General features: G+C 38.2%; 1 protein-coding gene across 1 annotated transcript; it reads right to left on the bottom strand.

Annotated features, from left to right (window-relative positions):
• Positions 1–305: 305 nt before the first annotated feature.
• Positions 306–2722, bottom strand: LOC127810618 (ARM REPEAT PROTEIN INTERACTING WITH ABF2). The gene has a single exon (XM_052350185.1). It carries the CDS (start codon positions 2469–2471, stop codon positions 621–623), a length of 1851 nt encoding a protein of 616 aa, XP_052206145.1. The 5' UTR covers positions 2472–2722; the 3' UTR covers positions 306–620.
• Positions 2723–16384: the final 13662 nt, after the last annotated feature.

Here is a 16384-nt window from a genome sequence, read left to right as displayed (position 1 = left end):
TTGTTCCTTTATCAGCAACATATACTATTGTTTCTGAACTATATACTAATGCCAAAATGCCAAACAGATGGAAACCATATACCTAATGCAGTTCTATTTTCAAGTAAACAAAAAGTAAAGCATTTTAAATTTTTCAGTAATTGCATATACTCAACTGGATTCATACCTGTGCTGATCAAAGAAGCCGAAATTGCCACAAGCCTCTACATTGTCTTGTACATTACCACATATTGTCGTTCATCCAATGCTAACATGAGAAAGAATGACATATACAACAAAGGAAAAACTCTCCCAAAACGAGCAACTGTGCCATAATGAAAGCAATTCAAGTAATCAACTTGGAAAATTAGAGTTAGGGAGACATACCCCAGAGAACAGGGTAATGGCTATTTATCATTTTGTTCATAAAAATGAGCTGATCATCACAATTTGAGCAGCTAAACTTGTATGAGAGCATGCATTTCTAAATAAGGTCATCTACAAGTCCTTTGGGACAAATCTCTAATTAGACAAGCTGCTCCTTTCCTCACTGAACAACTATGTGTATTTCTATTACCTGATCTGTGTAGCTGTACTGGTTATCCATGTAACAATAGCTTGTCGGCATGTTCCAATGGTATTTATGAGGCATACGATTGTCTATGAGGATTCACACCAGCATGATAGAGATTGAGGTGGTAAATTGCCTTCATTACCATTTCTTTCAGCTCTGGATGTTGGGTGGCCACTGTTCGGTCTGCCCCCTCAAGTGCACTCAACACCCGTGCTTTCTCCAAAGCCTCACTATTTCCAGCATGAATGGCAAGGTAGCACAGGAGAATCAGTCCATGCAACTGTGTGCGTTCACCACCCCTCAACAGTCTCATCAGAGGAGGAACACCATTGAACTCGATTATCGTCCTTGAATGCTCTGTACAAAGAAAATTGTCAGGACAAGCAAAATTCCCCAGGGAAATGGCAGCTTCTGTTGCCACATCTTGGTTCTTATTGCTAAGCTGCTTAACCAGAGGACCAATAACTTGAGTCTCTCTTGCTGGAAAGGTACGAGCCAATGAACCGATAGACTTTATGGCTGGAATTTGCAGGAATGAACTGTCCAACTCTTTAATCACCCTCAGAAGTTGGTCAACAACAGCTTTTGCAGCTGGAGCATTGGTCCTAAAGGCTGCTCGTCGAAGATCAGCATTTGATTCAGCAGCTGCCGTTATCTCCATTATCGCCATCAAGCAATTGTATTGCAATTCACCGCGCTCCTTCTCAATAATCTTTGCCAGACAAAGGAGCCCTTTTGTTTCGGTTATCCTCCTACTATTCGATAGGCTGCCCCGAGCAAGCATCCACAGAGCCTGAGCACAACTAGTTTTCAAATTATGCTTCACCTCAAGACTCTCATTCTCTCTCTCTTTTCTATGCTGGCCTCCTCTACTACTAGTATCCGAGTACATTGACAACGATGAGCTAAAATGTCGTCTATGATTGGAATTCTTCTCTTTTTCCTTGTTAAATTGAACAATTGAATGAATGCTCTGCTTACCAGATTGAGGCCTTGCAACTGGATCATCCTCAAAAGTATCAAAAGACAACAATGTTACAAGCGGCCTAATTGCGTTCTCTCTGGCGAAATCCTCTTTCACAAGAGAGTCGTGCTCGGCCATTCTCGCCACCAAGTTGGCCACCATAATTTGAACTCTCATTTGTGAATCCCCAAGAACCTGAACAATAACCGGAACTCCGAGCTCGTCGGCGATTAAGCGAACTCGTTCCTGATTGTTCGCCAGGTTGAAAAGCGCCGTAGCGGCGGCGATTTGGGCGTCCGGCGACGAGCTCTCCTTCAGAAGCTTCAGCAACGGAGGAATGCCGCCTTCCTCGGCGATGATCTTCTTGTTCCGGTCGTTGTCTTGCGCGAGCGGAGCCAGCTCATTCGCGGCCTCGATTCGGTCCGCCAATTGCCCTAAATGAAGCGAAGAGATGAAAGACCACACCCAGGACAGAATCGGATCGTTGCTGGCGATTGGAGGCAAAGAGAGAACAATTCCGCCTCCTCCTGCGCCGCCGCCTGTGGTGGAGCCGTCGTAGTCGAAGACGCTCAAGAGCCACTTCAAGTCACCCACTGAAGCGTCGAGTAGGGCTAGGATTTTGCGGAAGTCGGCTTGAGTAACGATGGTAACGACGCGGTGGAAGATGCTCCGCCGCTTACACTTGCGGACTAGGGTTAGGGCACGGTCGAGATTCTTCGACACATCGGCCACGATTCGCCGGACCGGCCGGTCGTAGAGCGAGCTGCCGGTAGTAGTGGCGAACCGGACGAGGGACCGGAGCATGAGGGAGATGCGGTCGACTTGCTTGCCGACCTCGGCGCAGTCGGCCTCGAACGTGCCGGCCTCGTCGATGGCCTCTCGAATCCTCTCCGACAACAGAATCGGAAACGATAAAACCTCTTCGATTCGGTTCTCTTCCTCGCCGGTCGCCATTATCAAGCAAAAAGAAAACTGAGCGCCAAAGGCAAAGAATTCTTGGATGGATGAATCAGGTGGCGAAGATGAAGAAGAATGAAGGATCGATCAAGGTTAAGTACTCTACTTGGGGGGGGGGCGGGGAAAGAGGGGCAGCGTTTGAAGAGTCAAAGTCGGGTCGGGGTCGTCGTCTTGGGTGCATTGCAGACGTCCGTGTGATGAAATACCATGGTGGGGAAGCAGTTTGAGGCTTGAGCGTACTACTTTATACTGTGGATCGCATGTTTTTATTTTATGTTAGGTCTGGGGTTGGTTGCCTAGGAAATTGCGCTTTTGAGATTTGACAGTACGGACGGAATCCACTTTCATAATTAGAGGCCAAACGCTTCCTTCCTTCCTTCCTTCCTTCCGTTACTTCACTTCCAGTATTAGTAACAGTTTGGTTTAGTTTAGTTTAGTTTAGTAAGGGCTTCTATGTGAAACTTATGTTAAAAATGACACGTAAAATAAACCTAACCTAACCTAGCCTTAGCCTAACCATCATCATGAATTATATGATATTTCTTCTGAAATAAAAGACCCAAACAACAACAACAACTGAGACCACATTCATTGGCTATATAAAATCTCTCTTCCTATTACGTCAAAATCATCCCTCATTTCAAAATCAATGTTTCCGTCTTAAATTCATCCAATCATTTCTGAAACTATATGATACTAATGTTCTATGCCTAGGTGCTAATTTGTTAGCTTCGTTACAAACCAAGTATTTTAAATATTTCTTTTACACTAAGTTGTAAAATATTTCACTAACAAAATCTAATTTTATTTAAAAAATATTATTTGGGATGACACCCCTACATTAATTGATCACACAATAAATACAAAATATCAATACAGGAGTGTTTAAATAATATTTTTTTATTATAAAATTATAAATTCAAATCATTTGTTTGATAACTAAATAGGAAATCCTGTTATATAAGTTTATTTTTTTCATTTAAAGCTGCTTTATCCTGCTCTTTTTTTTAAAAAAAAAAAAAGAAGAAAGAATACTTTTTAGTTGCATTTTGGTAGCAAAATTGTTACTAACAAAGCACTGACTTATTAAAACTCAAAACCAAGTCTGGGAGCATTAAAAATGGTTAAAGAGTGTCGGGTTGCATTAGAACAGGTCGCAACAATGAACCTAACCCTGACAATAGAGTCCCAAGTAGGTTTGCACATCCTTCTATTAAATAATAATAAAAATTACTTTAGATTATTTTTAAATTACATAGTATAGTAATGTTATTGCAGTTATTTTTTTTTTTTTTTAATTTTGAGACAACAGATGATAAGGCTTGTGAGGTGGGAGGGGGCCGGAAAATGAAAATTCTGGAAGCATCCATATGCTCCTACCTCTGCCTGGATGGCCATTTGGGACTCGTTTGGCGACACACACACACACACACACATCTCATCTATAAAGAGTCTTAAATTATATTATATAGATGGCATGGCACGCTGATGCATCCATCCATCCATCCATCCAAATAGAAGAGAAGAAAAGAGAGCAGAAGAGAGTCAGAGACAGTTCACAATTAAACAAAGAGGCGACGGCATTCCGTGGATGGATTGATTTTGCTTCACAGAAGTGAACCCATTCATTCGTTAAAATAAAAATCATTCCTTCCCAATTATCCGCTGCTTCTCATGGATCATCCTCCAACAACCAACCAACCAACCAACCAACATCCAATCCAAGTGCAAAAGAAATTGTTGATTACAATGTCTGAAAGAACGTCGCCGTTTGAGCAGCTTTATATATACACGAATCGCGATGAATGCTGCCAGACCCAGACGAGAAAACAAATCCAACATTGGACATTATCACCTTACCACTGAGCATCTTTTTACAAAGTGTTTCAGATTTCTTTTCAGAAGGCTCCAGAGATTTTGGACCATTCTAACTCCTCCTCCTAAATTTCAATAACAGATGTTCTACGGTTATTATAATTTTAAGAAATAAATAAATAAACATACCCATACACAACACAATGGGAGGGAATGGGGGGGGGGGGGGGGGGGGGAGGCCTCATTTGGCACCCTCTAAAAAGCTTCTCTGGCTCTGGCTGAGTTAATTATATATACATTCTATTCTGATCTCTCTTCTCTAGCATTATTATTTATTACAAAAGCAGCCTCCTTTTCACAAAGCTTCTCATGTAATGTAATGTCTTTGCATTGTTTTTCCTAAGGTTGAAGGTGTTTGGAGCTAGCTAGAAGCATCACTAATCACAAGTTTAATTAAGCAGGGGTAGACCTTGACCTTGGGTTGGGTATATATCAATATTCAATACCATCATCTATCTCTTTGAACTTGTATAAAATATTTTGTATGATGTATCATCCTAAAACTCCAACACTACTCTAATCACCACAATCAATCAATTTCTCATCACTTTCCATCTTCCATCGTTTCCACAGATAAAAAGGACAAACCACCCCCAATTCAACAACATTTATTCTAAACAAAATAAAACAAAACAAAATTGACATTTTATAGATACTGAGAGGTGAATTTATCGAAATTTATAAATTTTATTGTATCGGGATGTCATTTTTTTACTTACTTAAATAAATATTAAAAATTAAATGTTACTTATTAATTATGACATATTAAAATTCAACTAAAATGTATTAAACCTAATTAAGTTTTTTTTTTTCCATTTTGTCAGCAATACTAAAAAGAAAAAGATTTAAAAAGTCTCCTAGGATTATTTTGAATCCTGAGAAATCGTGTAATCAGGGGTGGAGCTAGGATACATAAGTTGGAGGGGGGAAGGGGGCAAACAATGATGATAAAAAATATAAAACTTAAAGTTATACAACAATTATTCATATTGATAAAAAAATATTATACTTACATTTAGGTCTTCACAAGATACTCTCGTCGAGTCTTCATATTCTGAAATCGCTACATGATTTTTTCATTATTAATTGTATCAAATATTTCTTTTTCAATATAAGTAACCAAACAATCATTCATCCATTGTCAATTCTTTAGTTTTTTCATTTAATTTTATTGGAATGGAGAAGAAAGAGTTTAGTCGGAGACAATTAAAGTGAATATAACATTTAATTTAGTTGGGTGGGTGGTTTTTCTAGATTTGGTGAGGGTGAGAGTCGGGGGAGGGGGGATATATATTTAAAGTAAATATAATATATATTCTCAATTTTTTTTTGAGATTGAGGGGCAGTCACCCTCTTACCCATACTGTAAATCCGCCCTTGCATGTGATTCTTGTAAAATAAAGGTGGCATTTGGTGCCTCATAAACTTTTTTTTTCTTTTTCTTAGGAATGTGTTTTGCGGGAATGCCCTTCTCATGAATTATATTCATAGAAAAGTAAGATTCTTAAGTTTCATATGCATAGGAAATTATGAATTAAAATATTAAAAAAATTAATAATGTTATTTTAAAAATGTTATCTAGAGTATAAGTTAATAAGATCAATTATAGTAGTGTATTTGAGAGTCATTGAATATTTTAGATAGAAATTATAACCCAAACTGTAATTAATGATAATTGGGAGGGGGTTAAATTATAAATATTTTAAAGTCTTCATTAGGATATCCGCCCAACTCTATAAATAAAGGGCAAAGGGGTAGATTTTCTCATTCTATTGTACTGAGTAGACATTCATTTAGAGAGAGAGGCTAGTGAGCAAGACAAATTTGTAATCTTGGAGAATGAATGTTAGATGTACTCGAGAATAAGATAAATTACTTAAGCTGTTGTACTTATCATTCTTGGTAATAAAGAAGGCTCCTCTTGGTGAGTGTTTAAAGGCTGGATGTAGGTTTGCCAAAGTCATTCCAAAATAGGATAATTTGATCGTTCTTCTTGTTGGTTTGCATTTCTGTCCTATTTCTTAAATTTCGTTTTTATTGTTTCTGTTTCATATAATTTTCTGTTGTGATTGACAAATAAATCCGAGAGGGATTGTAGAGGCGTGATAGGATTGTTCTTGCCTAAATATTCTCATCTAAGTGTGTCTTGATTGATTCTCTTGTGGGATCTAGTGACTGCCAGTGTCTCTAGGTATAACAGTTACACTCAAACACGAAGTAACCTTATGACTTTAAATGAAAATTTATATTCCTAAAAGATGTTTATTAAGTCCTAATAATCCAAAATAAGGTACATATAATATATATATTTTATTTTTGTAATATATAATATATCACACATAATATGAAAATATATATTTACTATTATAAATATATTATATAGTGAGGATGTGGGGAGAATCACCAAGTATAGGAATTGTCCAAACTTTTGTAAGGGTGGGGCTTTTATCTCCAAATATAACATCCAATGATTAAGTTAGTACTTAAGAATGAGTTAGGGTGAATGTTAGAGAACTACGAAGATAAATGCCAAAGAGACCTTACTTGTTGGGGTTTTATCCTTTATATAGGTCGAACTCTTAATGGTTAAACATGATTCTCGAAAATATCCTCTTCCAAGATTTTTGAACTTTGGAGTACAATATCTTAGGCATAGACTACTTCCTCATGTAATAAAAGAGTAGAGGAACGGCTAGGCCATATGTCACATTTTGGTAGACAAGACATGTGGCATGCTATGACACGTGGCGTGCAGTGACTTGTTCTTTCTTAGAAAGGGTATTAAGAGTGAATTTATAAATAAACATAGTATTAAGTCCTCCTCGTCACTTGCCCGCCATTTCTCATGCTAGACTCACCAAAGATAAGTGGTGGGGTACTATAGGTATGAGTTCTCCCCATCTCTTCTCTTTTCTCTAACTCAAGTCACTTCTTATGGGAGATATTGAGATAAACGCCTAAGATTACGCCACATCATTAGTCTTGGAAACAACATGCAAGATGGGATGTGATGTGAACCCGCGATGGGACAAGACCAAAGGAACCCACAAAAGATTGAAACGAACCCCAAAAAAGTCAAAATCGGGTAGAAGACAAAGAATTCCCGACCCGTTGATTCACGAACCAAGAACCTAGACTATATTAAAATCTAGACTCGTTGATTATACGGAAGCAAGAACCAAGAATTGTTGAACGCCACAAAGACTGCCCAGATCTTTGATAAGTTCGGGTTTTGAACGCCACAAAGGAATCACTCCATTGATAAGTTCGAAGTTTTGTTCATTGAAGAACAAGATAAAAGAGATAAATCTCTCAAATTCAAAAAATCATAATAATTTCTGTCTAATGTTTACAATGGAAAAGTCTTTAAATAGACGAATAATTAAATCCTAATTCTACAAGAAAATTAATAAAAATCCTAAATTACATAGAAAATAAATAAATAACTAGATCTAGTTAATCAATCAATCATTCCTTTTATATTCCCAGATCTTTTCAATCAATCAATCAGGTAATCAATCAATCATCCATTCCTTTTTATGCTCTCAAATCTTGTCAATCAATTAACTAATCAATCAATCAATCATGCGCCCAAATCTTGCAATCAACCAATCAATCAATAACCATTCCTTTTTATGCGCAAATCTTGTCAATCATCCAATTCCGATATGGTTGATGAGGTTGACTTGTCCGATTGCATCATTGTTAGTCGGCCCTCCATGATTCTCATCAGGATGTTGGTTGGTTTTTCTCCTTGGTTTAAAAATCGTTGTTCCCCATTCCTTCCTTCATTTCCTTCAATTGTAGATCTATTGTTAGAGATAAAAAGATAGATAGATAGACAAATATATATATATATATAGAGAGAGAGAGAGAGAAAGAAAGAAAGAGCTTGATTTTGATGCGTTCTCCTTAATAGGTAGTGTTTGGTCCCCTATGCTTGGTAATTTGCCATCCATTCAACTAGTCTCTCATCCCCCTTGATATATGTATGTCTTCTTCTAGTGACTCCCAAAATTGAGAGTTTAGTATAGATATAAGCTTAGAAGAAATCTGAGCACTTGAGAGTACAAGCTTAGGAAGTAGCTCTATTTCACGACTATGGAAATTGTGCCTTTATCATGCAGCCCTAGCTTTCAATTACTAGCCTGGTGATGTCTAAGTCAGCTTAGAACCGCACACCACAAGAACCAACAAAATAACAAAAGAGAACACAAGAACTATTGGAGAGGAAAACTTAGAACTCTTATATTGAGAAAAATGAGAATCAATGGAATGAATTATAACTAAGGGAGGCATGCCTATTTATAACCTTCAAACTTATGTACAAAAGATAATAATGACCTACAAGCCTATGATTACAAATTCAACTTGTTTTATCCTTATCTATAAGCAATAGAATAACCAATAAGATAACTCTGAATCGTTTGGAATTTGTGCTCCATCCTTTCACATAGTGCCCACTAATCACATCTTTTCACATGGCCTTATCTTAAGGGATCCTATGGGATCGTGCCATGCCATTTGCCAGTCACCTACAGGTGTCCAAAAATATTCGAAAATCGGTGAACCAGACCGAACCGTGCCTTTTGGATTGGTTCAATGGTTAGGTTCTGGTTCTAAAAAATTAAAAACTGGTATATTTTGTTTGGTTACTGATTTTTTTTTTCAAACTATGGTTCGAACCGAACCGGAACCGATATTATACTTATATATATTATAATTTTTTGGGTATATATATACACACATACGCATAAATAATATTACTTCCTAGGAAACTAGCGAGATTCATGAACTCTTTTATTTCTAGACTTTTATGCGCTATTGCTATACTAAATGGTCGATATAATCTTATTTGATGAGGTAGTCTATGAATTATTTTGTTCTACTTTTACTTCAAGACTTGGAGCATTAATGAAGTTATGGGTTTATTTTAATTAACAAATTTGTTTGTAATTTCATATTTTGCGACAATATTTAGAAACTAAATGTTAATTGGATAGAACCGAAACCGGTCCGATGTGACGGATTAGTCATGATTTGGTTTTATATATGTAATGGTTCGGTTGTGGTTCTTATTTTTTCAAAACCGTTAAAAATGGTTCGGTTACTAGATTCTTATAGAACCGGACCAATCCGAACCGTTGACACCCCTACAGTCACCTCCACTTGCCCTATAACCTACATCCACACAACATGTTCAATCATGCCCTTATTGGTCTTAGTTAGTTGGATCATTTGTAGAAGTCCCTATCATCGCCACATATTGCTTGAATAGTGCCTACGTGGTGGAGCCTCTGTTACTTAACAAAAATGGTAGGGTCTCATTACATTGGTCTTCATTATGGTAGAGCAGAACACCCTACCTGTAATGATCCGTTTATTTATGGATTAATGTAAATTTGTGTGTAAGGAATTAAGTGGGAAAAAAATTAAAATTTATGTATTTTTTATCAGGGGAGTTTTACCAATTATTTGAAAATATTGGGGTTTAAGTGTAATTTTGAAAACTGGTGGTTGAATCAACTTAAATATAAAATGTGTGCAATATTAATTGAGGGACGAGGTAGACCAGACGACATGCATGTGGGAAGAGGCTAGGGGCAGTTGCGGGGTCGAGGCTAGATAGGTGTTGTTGAGGGGAAGAAATGCTCATTCCTTCAGCAAAAAATAACCCCAAAACGATGTTGTTTTGGGGCGAGAGCCGTGCACACGCCAGGCACGTGGCCATGACCGGCCTTGTAACGCCACGCAGGGCCCTGCCGCGCATTATGTGGTTGCTAGCCACTTCCACCTATTACACTTGCCATGCCACTTGTCCCAAAGCCCATTTTCCCTCAGAACTTGATAATCCCTTGTCACCGCATTGCTTCTACAGTGTTTCTTCTCCAAGTGCAATGACCTATATATATGGGGTGGATGTTTGAGTGAAATGAGAAGATTTTGGAAAGAAATTAGGAGAAATTTTGATGGCATGGGCTGGAGTTGTGACGTTAGCGACCCTGGTATGTTGTAGAGATTAAAATATCTAAGGCAAGTTTTTTTCTCATTTTGCAAGTTATTTTCCTTTCTTGTAAATTATTTCATGGTTCTCATTTATACCTACTGAGTCTCAAATAGGGTTTTGTATCTCCCTATCTTCATTTGGGAATGATGCTTTATTGAAGACATGCAAGGGTTTGATGTTGTCTTGTATGGGTTCTGTTCTCTCATGTATGTTGTCTCGGGTAATCATATGTTAGTTATATATGATAAGTCATTATAATATGCATAATGTGATGATGCATAGAGCATGTACACGAAAATAGTTTTAAAATGTGTAAAGACTTCATAATGTGCGCATCAGACGAGTTCTGCAGGATATATTCATAGAAAAAGCTTTAGCTCAGAGACGGACTTCGGTCCCATGGTTATGATATGGACTTCGGTCCCATGGCAACGATTTTTAAGAGATTGCATAAAAGTACGAATGCATTCTTCATCATGTTATCACGAAGAGTAGTGAAAAGAGGTGTGGCGAGAGTGCTTTAAATGTCATTCATGATTCTATTTGTCTTTCGATACCCATGATTCTTATGCTCACCTTCTTTCAATTATATTTGCTAGGCCTTGTGATTCATATTTGCTTTCATCATTCCAGGTAAGGGTAAAGCGAAACAAGTAAGCGAGTTAAGTGAAGTTGGAGCCGTGGAGTAGAAGTGTGTACAGAACTGTCTCAACTGGAAGGTCCTTAGGTAGTGTTTTGAGTTGTGTGATATTAAGTTATCTTTTGTTTATGTTCTAGGTTATACCCATGAGGGGATATGGTGGGTATGTTAACCCTAATATGTGTGTCTATGAATAATGATGTATGAGTATGGCTTCTGTTGTTGATAGCAAGGAATATACCTGACGCTTCTTATTGGCTTTTATATATATGCCACATTTTCTGACAGACCCTTCTCAGATTCCTTGAATGCGGGGTCTTCGGTGATAAGGACGTTATAATTATCAGAGCTTGTCTTAATGAGAAATTGAGAGAAATTAGGAATGTTGCAATTGGTGGTATCAGAGAAAGGTTTGGGATGAGTCTTTGTACACATAGGAATGTCGAGTAGAGTTAAGGGTACTTCTAGCAAATAGATGTGAGAATTCAAATCTAAATATATTAGTTATGCAGGAAAATAAGTGCTCGTCGAGGAAGGTCACCGACCTAGAGTCAAGGTCGTGGCCAATATGTACCCACACCTGCACCTGTGCTCGAGACTTCGGGAGAGTCCATTGGAGGGTTGCGACAAGAGATTGATGAGGTGAAGGAAGCTTTAGCAAGGATATGGAGGACGGTTGATATGCTTGTTGTCAACCAATTGAGGCATGATCAGGAGCAGGATCAGGTAGAACGGGAGGCTGATAATAATAATGGTCAAGTCTTCAACCTAGTGGTTCAAGGGATGGAAGGCAATGTAGAAGGCCAATTGTTAAAGAATTTTATGACGTTTCGACCTCCTGAATACTATGGAGGCGTAGATGTTTTAGTCATGAAAAATTAGGTGTTGTCCGTGGAAAAGCATCTTTGAACTATGAGTTGTAGTGATACACAGAAAGTGCAATTTGCCACATTTCTTTTGAGAGGGGATACTAAAAGATGGTGGGAAATAACTTGTCAGAGGTATACTAGTAGGGAACCATTATGGGTAAAATTTCAAGAAGCGTTCAATGAGCAATTCTTTCTTGAGTGGGTTCGAGAGCAGAAGACATATGAGTTTATTAAGCTAGTGCAAAGAAGTAAGTCAGTGGCTCAGTATGAAACTGAGTTCATTTCTTTAGCTATATTTGCTCCAGAGTTGGTGTCAATTGGAGAAAAAAAGTGACAAAATTCTAGAGAGGTCCACGAGCTGGCATCTGACATGCACTAGCTGGAGAAAGAATTTTGAATTATTCAACTGTGGTACAGAGAGCTTACGCCATTAAGCGAGACAAGACTGAATTAGGAAATGGACAAGGGGTGCAAAGAGAAATGGGTAATAAGAAGAGAAAATGGGAAGCACGTCCGATAAGTGGGATGATAAGAATTCCGCCATGTGGTAATTGTGGTAAGAGACATAAGGAACCCTATCGTTTTGGTAGTGGAGTTTGCTATTTATGCAGACAAGCGGGGCATGTGCGAAGGGAATGTCCTCGTACTCAAGATGGGGCAATGACTAACGTAGAGGTGAAGTGCTTTCGATGTGATTAGAAGGGGCACCAAGCAAATAGTTGTTTGCAACTAGCCCAGTCTCAGTATGAAGGGAAGAGATTCAAAGGACAAGGACCCCAACTTAACTAGAGGCCAACAACACCTAGGGAACAAGGAGTAGTCCCATAGCTGACGATGCTGCAACACCCTGCTATTACAGACAAACCCCATGTGCAGGGAAAGGTGTTCGCCTTAACGACAACAAATGCAGAGGAAGGGAACGAGATCATTTAAGGTATTATTTCCTTATACAGTGTCGATGTGCATGTACTTTTTGATACCGATTCTACTCATTCTTTTATTGCACCGCATGTTATGTGTTATGTTCCCCTCCTTAGAACTATATTGCTATATTACCTGGTTGTGTCTACACCTGGGGATGCGGTGTTAATGGGTAGTGAGGTACTCCAGAATTGTGAAATTAAGGTGCATGACAAGGAATGTCCTGGCGACTTAGTGGTGCTAGGTATCAGGGACTTTCATCTTATCCTACGTATGGATTGGTTATCCCAACACTATGCTAAGAATGATTATCGGAGAAAGGTGATTCATTTTGAGTTACCCCAACAACCAGTTATTGTGTATAGGGGTATTAAGTCGATGAGTTCAATCCCAATGGTCTCGATAATAAAGACAGAGAGGTTGGTACAGCACGGTTGTGAGGCTTACCTTGCCTTTGCGACTACTGATGGGAATAATAAGGCAAAATTATCAGAGCTTTCGGTAGTTTGTGAGTTTCCTGACATGTTCTCAAATGAATTACCAAGATTATCACCTCAAAGAGGGGTTGAATTTTCTATTAACTTAGTGCCAGGCACCCAACTCATTTTGAAAACTACTTATACAATGGCCTCGAATGAATTGAAAGAGTTAAAAACTCAGTTGCAAGAGTTGATTGATAAAGGGTTCATTCGTCCTAGTACGTCGCCATGGGGTGCTCTAGTATTGTTTGTATGAAAAAAGGATGGATCGATGAGATTATGTATCGATTATTATCAATTGAATCAAGTGACAGTAAAGAATAAATACCCACTATCGCGTGTGGATGATTTACTAGATCAACTTCGAGGGGCATTGATATTTTCAAAAATTGATTTAAAGTCTGGTTATCATCAAGTGCGCGTTAAAGAGGAAGATATGTAGAAAACAGCTTTTCGAAATTGCTATGGGCATTATGAGTTCGTAGGAATGCCATTTGGATTAACTAATGCTCCGACAGTTTTCATGGATTTAATAAATTGGGTCTTTAAGGAGTATTTAGACTACTTTGTAATTGTCTTCATCAATGATATTTTGATTTACTCACCAAATCTAGAGGAGCATGAGGTCTATCTCAGACTAGTTTTGCAAAGATTTAGGGAAAGACAATTATATGCCAAACTCAGTAAGTGTGACTTTTGGTAGCGACGAGTGGGATTTTTGGGTCATGTAGTCTCTGGTGAGGTTATTTCAGTTAACCTTGAGAAAGTAAAGGCAGTGGTTGATTGGCCAAGGCCTACGATAGTGAATGGGATTCGTAGTTTTCTTAATTTGGCTGGCTATTACCAAAGATTTATAGTGGGTTTTGCTCGTTTATCTGCTCCTATGACTAAATTGACGCGGAAGGGGGTGAAGTTCGAGTGGGACGAGACGTGTGAAACCAGCTTCCAAGAATTGAAACAAAGACTAACTACCATCTTGGTATCAGCTATTCCTAAGAGTGGGGAGAAATATACCATATATAGTAATACTTTTCATACAAGAATGAGATGTGTGTTGATGCAAGAAGATCACGTAAATGTCTATCCCTTGCGGCAATTGAAAAAACATGAAATGAAACCCAACACATGATTTGTAATTGGTTGTTGTGGTGTTTGCACTGAAAATTTGGAGACATTACCTATGTGGTGAGAACGTAAAGGTTTACACGGACCATGAAAGATTAAATTACCTTTTCTCCTAGAAGAATTGAATATGAGGTAGCGTTGATGGGTAGAGTTATTTAAGGACTATGATTGTGACATTCTATATCACCCAGAGAAATCCAATGTGGTGGCTAATGCTTTGAGTCGATGGGGAGCATCCATTGCAACTATGATGGTGCAGGAATGGTTAATGTTGGAGCAATTGAATGGCTTCTCTATCTCTCTGTCTAAGGAAAATCCAATTGTGTTTTGTGATTATATGAAGGCGCAATCGAAACTAATTGAACGAATTTGAGTCCAACAGTCTAGTGATGAGAAGCTAGCGAAAGTTTTAGCCAACATGGAGAAATTTGAGGCTGTAGGATACAGCCAAAGAGGCGACAGATTATTACTTTTTCAAGGGTGGATTTGTGTGCTAGAGAACAAAGAATTGAGACAAGAAATTCTGAGTGAAACTCATAAAGTTTGTTATACCATCCATCCAGACATGACAAAAATGTATTAGGATCTACGACGACATTTTTGGTGGGATGGAATAAAAAGAAACGTGGCCAAGTTTGTCTCACAATGCCTAGTGTGCCAGCAAGTGAAAGCAGAGCATCAGAAGCCCGCCGATTTGTTGCACTCATTGTTGATCCCAAAATGGAAGTGGGATCACATTGTTATGAATTTTATCACAGGGTTGCTTAGAACTTCAAAGGGGCGTGATGCAATATAGGCAATAGTAGATCGACTAACAAAGTCAGCCCACTTCTTGTCGATCAAGAAGACATTTCCTTAAATCATTTAGCTAAGTTGTATATTGAGGAAGTAGTAAGATTACATGGAATTGCAACCAGTATTATATCGACTGTGACCCCAGATTTACTTCTTAGTTCTGGGGAGCCTTACATGAAGTTTTAGGAACTCAATTAAAATTTAGTACTACATTCCATCTACGGACAGACAGGCAGATAGAATGGATTATTTGGACCTTAGAGGATATATTAAGAGCTTGTGTGCTAGATTTCTACGGTAGCTAGGATGATCATTTGCCATTGGTGGAATTTGCCTATAATAATAACTTACATTCTAGTATTGGGATGCCACCATATGAGGCACTCTACGGTAGGCCATGTAGATCACCCATTTGTTGGGAAGAAGCAGGAGACATGACTTTACTCGGTCTAGAAATAATTGAGTAGATCTCTGAGAAGATCTGACTCATCAGGGCCCAAATGAAGGCGACCCAAGATAGGCAGAAAAGTTATGCTGATAGACGACGACGTGACCTCGAGTTTGCTATTAGGGATCATGCATGGATGAAGGTAATGCCTGTGAAGGGTGTGTGGAGATTCGGGATCTCAAGAAAACTCAGTCCTTGATATGTAAGGCCATTCGAGATATTGGAACGGGTAGGATCCTTAACCTACCAGCTAGCCTTACCTTCGCTATTAGCCAATGTTCATAATGTATTTTATGTGTCCATGGTTCAAAAGTACGTGCTAGACCCTCAGCATATTATTAATTACCAAACTCTTGGGGTCAAGGAATATGCGTCATATGATGAGTCACCAGTAGCTATTTTGGAACAAAAAGAAAGAGTGTTGAGGCATCGATCTATTCCTTATGTAAAGGTCCAATGGTAATATCATGGTCCAGAAGAAGCCACACGGGAGTTAAAAGAAGAAATGAAGCATTCATTTCCTCAGTTGTTTGAATAACTAGGTACGAATTTGGATGAACAAATTCTTTTAAGGGGGGAGGATTTGTAATGACCCTTTTATTTATGGATTAATGTAAATTTGTGTATAAAGAATTAAGTGGGAAAAAATTAAAATCTATGTATTTTTTATTAGGGGAGTTTTAGTAATTATTCAAAAATATTAAGGTTTAAGTGTAATTTCGAAAACTGGTGGTTGAATCAACTTAAATAT

This window comes from Diospyros lotus, chromosome 9 (assembly GCF_014633365.1).
Source record: "Diospyros lotus cultivar Yz01 chromosome 9, ASM1463336v1, whole genome shotgun sequence".
Classification (NCBI taxonomy): Eukaryota; Viridiplantae; Streptophyta; class Magnoliopsida; order Ericales; family Ebenaceae; genus Diospyros; species Diospyros lotus.
Note: the sequence above shows the minus strand (reverse complement) of the source record. Positions and strands in the feature narration are given on the sequence as shown.